At 40.7% G+C, this 13,114-nt stretch overlaps 1 protein-coding gene across 2 annotated transcripts in view; it reads left to right on the top strand.

Annotated features, from left to right (window-relative positions):
* gatad2ab (GATA zinc finger domain containing 2Ab) overlaps nt 1–12,425 on the top strand; it is a 48,967-nt gene extending 36,542 nt beyond the window's left edge. For both annotated transcript variants that reach the window (XM_041791527.1, XM_041791528.1), the window contains exons 3-11: nt 5,589–5,712; nt 5,851–5,982; nt 7,035–7,103; nt 7,307–7,423; nt 7,578–7,778; nt 7,916–8,165; nt 8,287–8,672; nt 8,833–9,058; nt 9,419–12,425. In XM_041791527.1, the coding sequence (XP_041647461.1) occupies nt 5,589–5,712; nt 5,851–5,982; nt 7,035–7,103; nt 7,307–7,423; nt 7,578–7,778; nt 7,916–8,165; nt 8,287–8,672; nt 8,833–9,058; nt 9,419–9,552 (1,639 nt within the window). In that variant the 3' untranslated portion in view covers nt 9,553–12,425. The remainder of the gene's footprint in view (nt 1–5,588; nt 5,713–5,850; nt 5,983–7,034; nt 7,104–7,306; nt 7,424–7,577; nt 7,779–7,915; nt 8,166–8,286; nt 8,673–8,832; nt 9,059–9,418) is intronic.
* Nucleotides 12,426–13,114: the final 689 nt, after the last annotated feature.

Raw genomic sequence — 13,114 nt, 5'->3', positions numbered from 1 at the left:
TGTAACAAAAACCTAAAATGTAGAAACTTGATAAAATCTGACTTTATGGTATTGAATTGCAGTACATTGTACAGGTGGTAAAACAATACATTTTCTCCTATTTTAATGATTTATATCATTGAAAAATACAAAAGCTTTAAGAAAATACAACTGTAACATGAGCCAGCTGTGTGGACACGGAAGGAATCTATAATAAAAGTAGAAATGCAGGATATTATTGGGATGATATCAGTATAGGAAGATATTACTTTAACAAGTTAAATATCACTATTGTCAGTCAGATATGAAAATTTCTGATGATATTTACAACCAATATATCTACAGTATAAATCATCCATCAGTGAAATATAGAAGTTTACTGTTATGTATAGGTTGGCCCATCATGAGCCTAAACATTTTGAAAGAAGGCCCCAAAAGTTTAATAATAAATGAATAAAATTAAAAATAAATAAACAAATAAGAGATAGAGATAGATGCTTTATTGATCCCAAAGGAAATTCAATAATAAATAAATAATACCAGACTGTCCCTGCTCAGCTCTACTTGACTCAGCCTCTCTTTGCACAGGGAAACACTTGTTGTTCAATAGGGTTTGTATATATCATAGAGCTGCTCAATTACAGCAAAATCTTAATCACAGTTATTTTGATCAATATTGTGATCACGATTATTAAACAGGTTAACAAACTGATTTTGCATTTGCATATATGCATAGCCTACATTTTAAATGATCAGGCCTCAGTAAATCATTGTGTTGCCTTGAAAGCCACACACAACTTTGTCACAGATTTCTTGGTTTAATAAATTTTATCAGGACTGATTCTATACAAGAAAGGTTGAAGAGAAGCACATTCAGCTAAATTATGATTAATGCACTAGAATAAAACCTTTTTTTGTCGATCTTTTTCACCGTCCCTTTGCCACACCTTACAGCGGTAGATTAAGTTATTGTGCGGATCTTAGGAAAACAATCTTTTTCAAAAAAAAATGAGCTAAGTAAGCATGATTGTGCAAAAAATTACATTGTGCCTCATTCACTCCCTAAAAAACACTGGATCCATCCACCCTGACGGAAGGCTTCATACCACATCGCTTCCGTGTCATAGCGCTGACTGTACCAAGTTGAAGAGATGGAAGAGCAACTTTTGATTCAGTCTCTGTTATGTGGCTGTGAGTGCAAACTTTGGCAGACTTTCGATTATGTGGTTATATGTTTGATTTCCACATAATAATACACAGTGTTTAAAATGACGTATGCCTGTGCGATATCGGTTATAGCAATTAATTCAATTTTTTTTTTAAGCCGAATAAAAATTTAAATCTAGATTTTCCGATATTCCTCCACACTCCTCTTTCTCTCCCCCTAGGGCTCCCATAGTTTACACCCTCCCCCTCCTTCACCACAGAGACGAACACACAACAGCATGGCTACTGGTGCAAATCCTGAGTTTCATCCCATAAGAACTGTATACTTTAGTTAGCTGTTTGGAACTGGTTCAGGTTTGCAGCTTTGGACCATGAACACACCACAGCACGCTGCAATATTTGTTTGAAAGCTGTGGCAACTAAAGGAAGCCCCACAGCTAACGTGTGTCAACATCTCAATCAAAGACATGCAGCCGTGTGGCGAAAGTGTGTCTCACCACGCAATTGACAAGACCACTACATCCATCAAACACACACCTAAAGCAGTCAATAGCACTGAACTGGGCAGTAAACCAGTAAAAGTACTGTCTGTCACAATTGTAAAAATTCTACCATGGAATGGATTTAAGCATCATTACCAGTTTTTAAATGGGTTTGTTCAGCTGTAGAGCCCACGCAAGGCATGACGTAGCCCCTAGCTAGCAAAGTGATGGGACACAGCTTATTTTGAGTCCCGTCAGCATCAAGTTCTGCCCTAGCAGTAAAAGCAGCCACGTAACTAACTGAAAGTCACTCACTCGTGCCGCTGTATTTAAACTATAATGCAGTAAACAGGTTAAACCTGTGTTTTTTCTCTCTTAGTTTAATGTCTGTAATAATAAGGACTGTGTTTGCTTTGCAGAGTTTATCTGTCGGTCTGTCTGGGGCTTTAACACAAGTTGGGTCGCCTCAGATTGTTGTTAGCTCAGCGCTGCATTGACTCTGCTTAAACAACAGTTTGAAATGAATTTAAACTCCTTACTCGCTTAGTAAGTCCATGTTCAGTCCTAGAAGCGAGGTGTGGCGTTAAACGAGACAGAGATGTATGAAGAGATGCAGCTGTAAACGCTGCACTTTGCGGAAAGTTGCCGGTACCGCTGCAGAAACTTAGTTGAACAATGTTAAAAACGCTACTTACGACAATTCCTTCACAATTTAAGTCTGTAGCTGTTGATATTTATTAAGGGCTTTTATTGTGAAAGCTCCCGATGGGAAATAAGGTGTAGTCAATTGCAGTTTGGCCCACTTCAGCATTACAGAAGTGAACCCTAAAACTATAGGAGCAGTAACACAATATTGAACATACAGAAAAAACAAATACTGTTTTGCTCAGACATAAATTCTGTATGCCATCATAAATTTCCTCAAATAACTGCAGCCTTTCTGTGTTGATGTAAACTCTCCTTGCAGTAAAAAGGTGGATTTTTGAGACCAAATTACAGCTTGCTCTTACCCAAGAGGAAAATTCAGTTGGTATTTGTTGCATTTAATTCATTAGATTTTTTTAAAGAACTGTTCGCACTTTGAAATGTATTTCAGAAGAGTACAGTGCCTAACATTTTTACTAGTGACGTATTGCCTGACCGGATGCATACAGTGAATTTTCTTCAGTAGACGCCAGGTTTCAACTGTCTTTACCCTACAGGCACATTCATTCAGTGGCTTCAGATTAAGCTACACTTACCTTTTCACTCATGCTGTTTTAACTGAAATGTTAAGTTCACCGTTCACCAAAAATATGAACATTTAGCGCTTTCACTCACATCACTGCCTGTGCTTTAAATCAGTGGTTCTCAACTGGTGGGTTGGGACCCACAAGGGGTTTGCAAAGCCATTTCCAGTGGGTTGTAGATGTGTGCCTGAAAAAGAAATGGTAAAAAGTCTTTAATGCACTTGGATTTTGAAGAAAGAAACACATTGCAAAATGGCACAACAGTAATTGTTTACTTTCGATTATCTTATTTTTATGATCCTGGAAACTTGAGTTGTAATTGAAACTCAATTGCCCAGCACTACTAAACCGGTATCTGTACTTGTATCAACTTAAATGCGTTTGGAAATGTCAGCATATCGGAATCCAGCAAAGATCCAATATTGAGCATCCTTGGAAAATGCAAGCCATCAACTTCACACCGTCTTGACTGCACTAATAAATAGGTGATGTTTTGGTACTAGAGCACTGTCAACATTACTGAAAGGTGGATGGAGTGAGGGACTTGCCTTGCCATTTAAAAAAAAAAAAGGAAAGGAAAACCAAGAAATTACCCTGGACTTGTATTCTTATTTTCTAGGTATTGAAACAAAAATAAATATTGATTGGGTTTTTTTTAGAATTGTACTAAAGTTTAAGATTCTGGTGTTACAACCACAGTGTCTCATCAGTGAATAAAAAGTGTCATGGAGAAGGAGCCTTCCCTTTCAGAGTCTGAATTTGTTTGAGACAGTATCACTAAATTTAAATGCATCTTTTCCAGGCCCATTTTCTATTTATAGCACAACTATTTATTTAACACAGAGAGCATTACAAAGCTAAAAATGGCACTGAGCAGTTTTGCATTTGGAACAGACAACCCCTCTGCACCTAATAATGACCGATTCAGCAATCCTATAGCAGGGTCAGTGTGAAGCTTGTGATCGGAGAAGCCGAGGCATGCAGAAACATTGGACCTTACGTAACCAAGCTGCTGTGTGTTTGATGCTTGTGTAAGCTGTTCTCAATAGAGTGGTAGAAACCATCACAGGCTAGTCCATGTCATTTTATAAGAGGCCAAGTTGATCAAGACAGCAGATTACCATTAGGCTTGTGTTGGTGAAAGATGATGAAGCATTTGATTCCTCTGTACTCAGTTTATCGTAATGTACTGTATGGAATGTAAACAGAGCTCAGGAAGAAAAGTGCAGCTGGGTCAGACTGTAGCTGTGTGAGGAGAGTAATCCCTCCCAGAATAGTAGTATGCTGAAAGCGCCTGTTAAACACCTCTCTGGATTTTAATGAAACATATACAGGAAGTACTATTCAGGAAGTAGCATTGTAAAACAACAACAAAAAAGTATGACTGTGTCCTTAGGCTGTGTAAAGTAAGATCCTGAAATTGGATATTTGTGTTGTAATTGCTGAGTCTGCTGAAATTGTCATCCCATAATGGCTAGAATAAACAAGGCTGTTATTGTCATATAGTTGACCCCGTTGAACTGAGCATGCCGAGTGTGTTAAGCAGCTGCTGTGAGGTCGGAGCGGTTGGCAGAGAAACGTGTCTGAAGACAGGCACGTACTTAAGGATGAAAAGTGTGACAAAGTGCGTCAGAGAGTATGCAGGAGTATAAAAGATGAACAACTACGTGCGGGTGGGGGAAGGGTGTGTGAAGTGGTGACTGAGTGATTGAGAGAAAGAGAGAGAGTGTACACAATAGGTTGGCTCCTGGCCATGCATTCCCCTCCCCCTCACTGTCACCCTCCTCAGTGTCTCCGGCGGACCTCTGCTCCGCGCAGCTTGTGACTCTGGTGTCGGCAGCTGGGAGGGAGGGGAGAGCTGAGACCCAGGCTGTGCTGTTCTGGCTAGGCCATAGGCCTCGCCACAGAGGTAGAGGGGAGGGGTGAGGCCCTGTCTGGGTGGTAAACTGGGCCTAAGCTTGAATCCCTGGAGCACTCCACAGTGCCTGTACAATTATGTAACTTAACTGTAAGAGTGAGTGCGTAACTCCAAATTATGGCCTGAATCTCATCTCCCAACATACTTTCATATATCACAGTCCCTAAAATCCCTCATCCTCCAGCGGGTCTGCTCGCCAATCCGACTTTTATTTTATGATTTTATTAGCAGCGACCCTCAGGGTCCTTACAGGATCCCCGCTGTGATAGAGGCAGATTTATTCCCCCATTCGACCACGCATTGTAAAATTACAACCACCCCCTACTTATCTCCACCCCCTCCTGATTGATGCATATGTAGCTTTCCACTAGTCGCCTTTGTTCTCCTTAGTCCTCAGGAAAAGCCACTTAACATTCTATCAAGAGCTTTGAGCTTTTATTCCTACAAAGAATAGAAATTCAGTTAATTAGACCTTTGTTTGCATGTTTTTATGACCTAGTAGAGTGTCTATAGGCAGGCAGAGAGCAGGAGGTTGGTTCATTAATGCTACCTTTCGCTGGATATAATGGGTTATTGCGATCTTCCCCTGCCGCCATTACTCCATTATTGATCTCTTGGTTCTTGTCTTCTTGTGTGTCCCAGAGCACATTTGCTCTTAAACAGGACTGATGAAATCATAACTATCTACCGCCATCTACTGGAGGCACAGCTAAAATGCCATTTTGTTACAGTTGAAAGTACCTGTGGTGTACCTTGATTACTGATAAAGCATGTTAATATAATTGGTTTTTTTTTCACATTTTCTCCTTTCAGTGACATTAAGAAAGAACGGCAGCCACCGTCGCCTGATGATGTCATTGTGTTGTCAGACAATGAGCCTTCCAGTCCTCTCATGAACGGCCACTGCTTCACCAAGACTGACACAGATAAACTAATGGTAAGAAAACACTTTAGCTGGCTCGAGAGTCTGCAGTCTCACATTACAGATAATAAAAAAAGCTTCTTTTGTTAGTCTGACATAACTTCAATTTAGACCCATATGTCTGCTAAAGTCTTCCTGTTTTCTGACATACAGAAGAGTTCTCCTGAAGAGAGGGAACGCATCATCAAACAGCTAAAGGAGGAGCTGAGACTCCAAGAGGCTAAGCTGGTGCTTCTTAAGAAACTACGACAGAGTCAAATTCAGAAGGAGAGCACAGTGCAGAAGGTGAAGACTCCTAAGATTTGCTCTTGAATTCATTGTTCATTGATGCCTCAACTGTTTCTAAGTTTCATACCCTCCTGTCAAAATGGCTCTAATTTTGCTCATATTTTCCTGAACTTTCCAGTTTACACAATTGTTAAAACCATTAAAATATTTCTGTTTATTCCTTTGAATAATACAGCATTAGAGACTAGGGGTGTGATGCGATATCTCGGGAGATCGAAACGTCACAAGATTTCTCGTCTAGGTGAAAATGATAAGGTTATCATAACAGTGTGAAATGATTAAATGCTGCTGCTAAATACCTGTACAGTGTTAATTTAGTGAATGTATGCACAGAGACTCACTCATAGTGTTGCTGTGTTACTTTGTAACTCCGACTTGGTCACTGCTTTGTCCTGTCTTCTTCTCGTCTCACTGGCAGTGCCAGCCACTCATTTATCAGCTGTTTTCTGCACATAACATTAATCATAAACTTCACGTATGGAGCACAAGAGGTATACTTCAGCAGTTAAACTTGGCAAAATAAACTCTGTGCACTGTAGAGCACATTCAATCCCAAAACAGAAGTCATAGCTCCTTAATCATGCCAGTTTGTTGTCTGACAGCGCATAGAGCAGATAAAAAGGTTTATCAGAGTACTTCCAAAATAATCCAAATACTTGTATTGTTATTGTGATTGTAGAAATGAGTGCATAGTGTAGTAAGTTAATGATGTGACACACTTATACAATGCATGGAGATTTTATTTGAAAAGCATTAAATGAGCAGTTTGAGTCGACGTTAGACAAGGGTTAAACAACTGTTTCCAAGCACTGATATTCATTACAGGAGAATTAGTTTAAACATTTCTGAATAGACCTGCGTTGCTTTGCTTTTGTGACTTTCATCTGTACAAAAGACACATTTTCCACTCTTATTTTTTGTTACCAAAATCAAGTAACTGTGTCAAATCTGGTCTTGTCTCATGGACTCAAATCTCTTCCAAGTGTCTGAGCAAAGTGTCTCATCTCATTCCTGTGAGAGACTAATTCCTAAACCTTGTTTATCTCTAGACTGGCTCAGTGGCCACTCCTCCTCCTTTGGTTAGAGGTAGCATCTCGTCAAGCAAAGGACCCCTCCAGGTAATTGCTGTATATTTTGAAAGCTTTTATTGTATGATGCAAATCTACGTTTTACTTCATAAAAAGTGGATACAAAGCAACACAAGTGTAGATGAGCTCCCAGGCTTCTCATCAGACTTTACACAGAATCAGTACTATTCTTATTGCACAACTGCAAAGCTTAACAGTTCATTTATTGCAATTTTGCGTTGTTGTGTGTTCAGGTAACAGGTCGAAGCTCAGGCACGGTGATCCCCCCTCCTTTGGTGCGAGGTGGGCAACATGTACCGTCCAAACACAACTCTCAGATTGTCATGCCGCCGTTGGTCAGAGGAGCCCAGGTTAGTATGAGAGGCTGTGCCTCTTTATTGGTATAATTTTGACTCATTTGTGGAAGTGTTGTTTTGAGGAGCTCTTTGTTAACATCATTCTTTGTCCTCTCCCTGCTGTTTTTCATGCCTCTATGATGGCTGTTCCTTTGTGTGCTACTATTAGCCTATTGCAATGACTCCCCAGCAGATAGCAAGCCTACGTCAGCAACAGCAGCAGCATGGCGGATCAGGCCCCCCTCCGCTGCTGTTGGCCCCCAGGGCTTCTGTGCCCAATGTCCAGGTCCAGGGCCAGAGAATCATTCAGCAGGGACTCATTCGGGTGGCTAATGTGGCCAACAGTAATGTCATGGTCAATATCCCTCAGGTATGCCAGACAAAACATACATGCTGACATTGTACAGTATAATAGGAAGCATATATTACATCCCCTTTCTGTCTATTGCCAATATAATACTATCGTTGCGTAGTTGCTGAGGTGGTTTCTCTTGTCTTTTCATCCAGGCTTCTCCAACCAGCCTAAAAGGCTCCTCAGCATCGCCCAACTCCAGCATCAATGATTCTCCTGCCAGCAGGCAGGCAGCTGCTAAGCTTGCACTGCGTAAACAGTTGGAGAAAACGTTGCTGGAAATTCCTCCACCTAAACCTCCTGCCCCCGAGTTCAACTTCCTGCCATCTGCAGCCAACAATGAGTTCATCTACCTGTTGGGACTTGAGGAGGTGGTGCAAAAGCTTCTTGAGATGCATGGCAGGGGTGGGTAGTCCTTTGCCCTTTTGAAGTTTGCCCTTTTGGAATATTGAAGTGCAGTGGTACATCAAACAGTAGAAGAAGCATGTCCACATCTGGTGTAACAGAGTACTTTGTTTTCCTCCAGGTAATCTGGGTCCAGCTGCTGCCATGGCCAGCTCCATTCCCAAAGAGCCGTACACCTGTGCCCAGTGTAAGACTGATTTCACCTCCCGCTGGAGAAAGGAGAAGGCTGGGACCATCCTCTGTGACCAATGCATGTCGTCCAATCAGAAGAAAGCCCTGAAGGCAGAGCACACCAGCCGGCTGAAGGCAGCCTTTGTGAAGGCACTCCAACAGGAGCAGGAGATCGAGCAGCATATCCTCCAGCAGGCGGCCTCCTCCTCTATCTCTAAAACCACCTCATCTTCCTCACTGTCCAAGAGTGAATTGCTGGTGTCTCAGCAGTACAAGCAGGTCAGGGCTGCCATGCAGCACAGATCCATGTCTGGCCACCACTCCACCATTAAGCAGGTGAGTGTCACCTCTAACCTGTTTTAGTGATAAGACAGAATTGTGGTTTGAAAATATTTGAAAAACAGTTTTCCTACATTTGCAGCCAAATTATCTGCCTGTTAATTAACACCTGCATCATTAGTCAGCATGTCTCTCTTGACTTTGTCTCTCCATGCAGAGTCAGCTGTCCCACAGCCTCCAGTCTGCAGTGAGCTCCCATGGTCTGGCCCACTCATACACTTCCTCTTCTCAGCTGCAGAACGCGGTGACAGCGGCAGCACTGGGCAGCAGGCCAGGTAAGCATGCTGCAGCACGTCCGCTGCAGCAGGGAGCAAAGGTCAGCGCCAGCAGCAGTAACCAGGGCAACGTAACTGCCTGGAGGAAGCAGAGCACGGGCAGCACAGGTAGATAAACGTGAGACGAGGTTACGCCAAGGCGATCCTCTCTTGTTCTCGCTATCTGCTCCTCTTCGGGGTAAACCCTTTCTTTTAGTATTAGATTCTTTCTTTTTTTAACTGTTTATCTTTCTTCCTGTTCCCTCAGTCTACCCCCTTTAATCTTTGTCATGCTAACATAAAACATCAGCAGCCACAGATGTTCAAGAGCAATGATTTTGAACACAACACTCATCCTGTTGAATACTTCATTTGTCCTCCTTATATCTTTACCCTTAAAGTTCTTAGTTTTTAATATTTCTCTGTAGAACTAACAGATAAAAGCTAAACCTTCTGTTTATTGACCCCTGATGTGTTTGTTTTTTCCAGGTGTGACTATGGCCTATGTGAATCCCAGCTTGTCTGCCCATAAGAGCACCTCTGCTGTGGAGCGTCAGCGAGAGTACCTTCTGGACATGATTCCCTCCCGTTCTATCTCCCAAGCAGCCAACACATGGAAATAATGCAATCTTAACTCCCTACTGACATCATAACCAATCTCCCCTCTTAATATCAATAACAGCCATTGTCATTATCATTCTAATCCTTACTGTGGACCCTTTTACTGGCCAAATTGGCATGAGGGAGATTCAGCCTAGTTTTGTGTTGGATAAAGGCGTTCCTTCACTTCTTCCTCAGATATTACTGCTCCCATCTTCGTTACCTGATTCCTGATTCCCTGAGTTGGAGATGAGCCATGAAAGCTCGAGCTCCTGGGATAGGAAGAATATGTCCTTAGAATATGGGTACCATTTTTTTTTTTTTTTTTTTTTTTAAGGGTGAGCCGATTTCATAAACTTCTCCTGCAATGTTGCTTCTGCATCAGTGATATTTTTTGAACCTGGCAGTTGCAGCAAGAGGAATCCTCCCTGAGCTTCCCTGCCTCTGGATTAGGCAGGGAAATTATAATAATCACTCTGAAACACAATAAAATATTCGCCTTATGTCCTACCCCTCGGGCCTGTGCGGTGGCCCAACCAAACTTTCACTGAAGACCTCATCACAGGGACTGTGGTTGAGCTTCGAGGACCATCCACAAGAGTAACTGCTTCAGCTTTGCAAAAATGAATAAAATACAAAAAAAGGACTGTAAAAAAAGATCTATCTATCTGCACACAGACTGCCTCTTCTCTCTAACCCACAGCGTGTATAGCGGAGAAGTTGATGTGTGTTGGATTATTTTGTATGGCTGAATGTTAGGATTTTTTTGTCTTTTTCTTCTATAAGTCATATACTGTGTTTGGAATATTGTGCTCCCTGATTACTTTGGAAGCGGCCTGTTGGTCAGGCCTGAATTTACAGGCTCATGTTACTGTTGAGGTGGTTTTACATCTGCTGGGTTCCATGTTGTGGCCTACTTTTAAATACTTTGTTTTTTCTAAGATGAAGTGGAAGAATAAAGATTAAGGTTTCACTGATTAATGTAAAAACATGGAGGACTATTCTTATTGAATATTGTAAAAAAGAAAAAAGAAAAACCTTCCAAAGAACTAGTGGAGCCCAAATGGAATCCCTTCTGCTAGAAGGTTTCTAGTTTATTTGAACCCTCTCTGGATATAAACATGAATTCATGCTACACTGAGGGGGTGTAAGGAATGTCATATTTTTGACATTGTTTTTTTTTTTTTTTTTGCTTTTAGTCTTAGGTTGTGGTGCATTATTTTTCTTCTATAGACAAAAACTGTCTCTGGGTTTATTTATAGGGTCATGTTAGTAAAGATATATGCTTATGCCCTAAGTTTGAATGGATCTCCACTTAAACTGATTTTTCTTTTGTGTGTCCAGTGGTTCCTGCTCACCTTACGATTGGTCTGAGAGAAGCTGGACAGCTTTCAGAATGTAGTTATGCAAACCCCCCTATAGCAACAGATGACATGAACTTCTTAGTCATTAACATTAAGGTGTGTATGATTTCTGTCAGGTCCTTGAATTGAGCTAACTATGCCTTTCACATGAGCTCTAGTGCATTTTTATCAGGGCGCAGCAGCACAGGATAAGCTATACAACATTGTCCTGCAATAGACAGGGAAATTCCTATTGTTGTTAATGACATTATTAACCAGTTGTTTTAATTTCCCTCACTGAGTTGGTCCAGTTTCTTGTATTCATACAGTTAAGTTATCTCTGTGTCCTACTGGAAAGTGTCAGAAAGTGGAAGTTTGAAAATATGAAAATGAATCTGAATGTTTGAAATTTAGGAACAGGGAAAACACCTGCTCAAGAATAAGATGTTTTCCAAGCAAATTGTTTCCAAAATAAAACCCAGCTACCAAAAGCAGCTGACCACCCCAGCAGCTTTAATGTCCTCCGTCTGCACTGCAAAAACAGAAATCTTAGCACGTTTATTAGTCCTGTCAAAAATACCTCGTTACACTTCTTTTAAGCCATGCTCACCTGGCAACTCCCAATGAATATCTCCTATCCGAAAAGGATAGAAAAAGCCAAAATAAGGCCTGATTTGGTTGCAGTAAGATGATCCGCAAACGCAGCAAATTGGCTGCAGTGTATTAAAATGACTATTTTGAGTAAACAGATTTCAAAATAAGTCAAATTTGCTTGCTGCAGCATCAGATATTTTTGGATCAGTTACAAGCACTTCACTTCATTTTTTATTTTTTACATCCTCAAATAAAATGTTGATATAATGAGAAATTTTTGCCTAGAAATGAGACTGATACACCCGGTAAGATTTAAGGTTTCTGCAGTGCGTTTTTGTCATTTTCACATGGAAACAGCAGTGTTGATTAATGAATCACTTTGTCATTACAAACCTGGAGTCTTGCTGCCCTGTTGGATCTTGTTTCCTGCACTCTTTAGCTCACTGATTAATGTTGGGATCCATGTTCAAAGATTGCTTTAGATAACTGCGCACCAGTTGAAGTTTATCCTCCTGTCCAGGCTCTCACCCCTGTCCATGAGGGTTTCATATAGGATGGTGCAGCAGTAGGAAATGTTCATTGCTATTAAAAATTAAAGCTCAAAGTTTGATTTAAGTTAAGTTTAAGTAGTAGCATCAGAAATCTGACAGGTTGTCTGTACATTCCTGACAGGCAGAAAAAAAGGTAGCCGCCCGCATCTTCTGGATGCAGAATGATCAATCTGGAATGAGCCCGTCATTTAGTGTCCCGCTAAGTGTAACCCTGTGCTGTCCTGACTACTGCCTGCTGCTGCTACTGTTAGACAACAATATCACCATTCCGTTCGTTTGTTTGGGGTCGAAGCACTGCTGAATGCAGCGTAGCCCAAATAGAAAAAAGAAAACAATGTATAAGAAATATTTGTTATTTTGGATTTTTTTCTGCTCTATCAAATAATAATAAAACTAATTTTAACCCCTCTTTTCATTTCAACTTTGCTTGTTTGTTCAATATATTCAAGCATATTTAAGCATAGCTGAACTGATAGCATGGTAAATGAGTTGATAATCAGGACAGTAACTCAATTTGATTGTGAAAACTGTTTTTGTTTTTTTCCATCAATTCTTTTGGTACTCACATTTTCTCTCTTGAAAAAGATCAGTGTGTCCAACACAACACTTCCTCTGCCGCATATAAAAAATATTTTTTTGATTCAGCAGTTAGGTTTACCAGGTACTAGTAATGAATCGATCAGACATAACAGATAATGATGACAAAAATTGACTGATGCCAATGTTAAACCAATGCACTGAAGCATCCCTGAATTCATCATTCAGTGCCTATGAAAGTATTCACCCCCTCTGTTGTTTTACCCTTTTATTGATTTCATGAATCAGTCATGGTCAATGTGATTCTTTTGACAGAAAACTTATTCACTGCCAAAGTGAAAACAGATTTCTACAAAGTAATGTCAATTGAATAAAGATACAGTATGCAATGTAAAATAGTGCATAAATATTCATCCCATCATATTCACCCCTGAAAGTCAGTATTTATAAGATGCACCTTTGGCTGCAATCACAGCACCGACTCTATGTGGATAGGCCTCAATCAGGCTTGCACATCTGGACACTACAATTGTACTCCATTCTTTCATACAAAACTGCTC

The sequence above is a fragment of the Cheilinus undulatus genome, linkage group 7 (genome assembly GCF_018320785.1).
Source record: "Cheilinus undulatus linkage group 7, ASM1832078v1, whole genome shotgun sequence".
NCBI lineage: Eukaryota > Metazoa > Chordata > Actinopteri > Labriformes > Labridae > Cheilinus > Cheilinus undulatus.
This window is presented reverse-complemented; position numbering and strand designations above follow the sequence as displayed.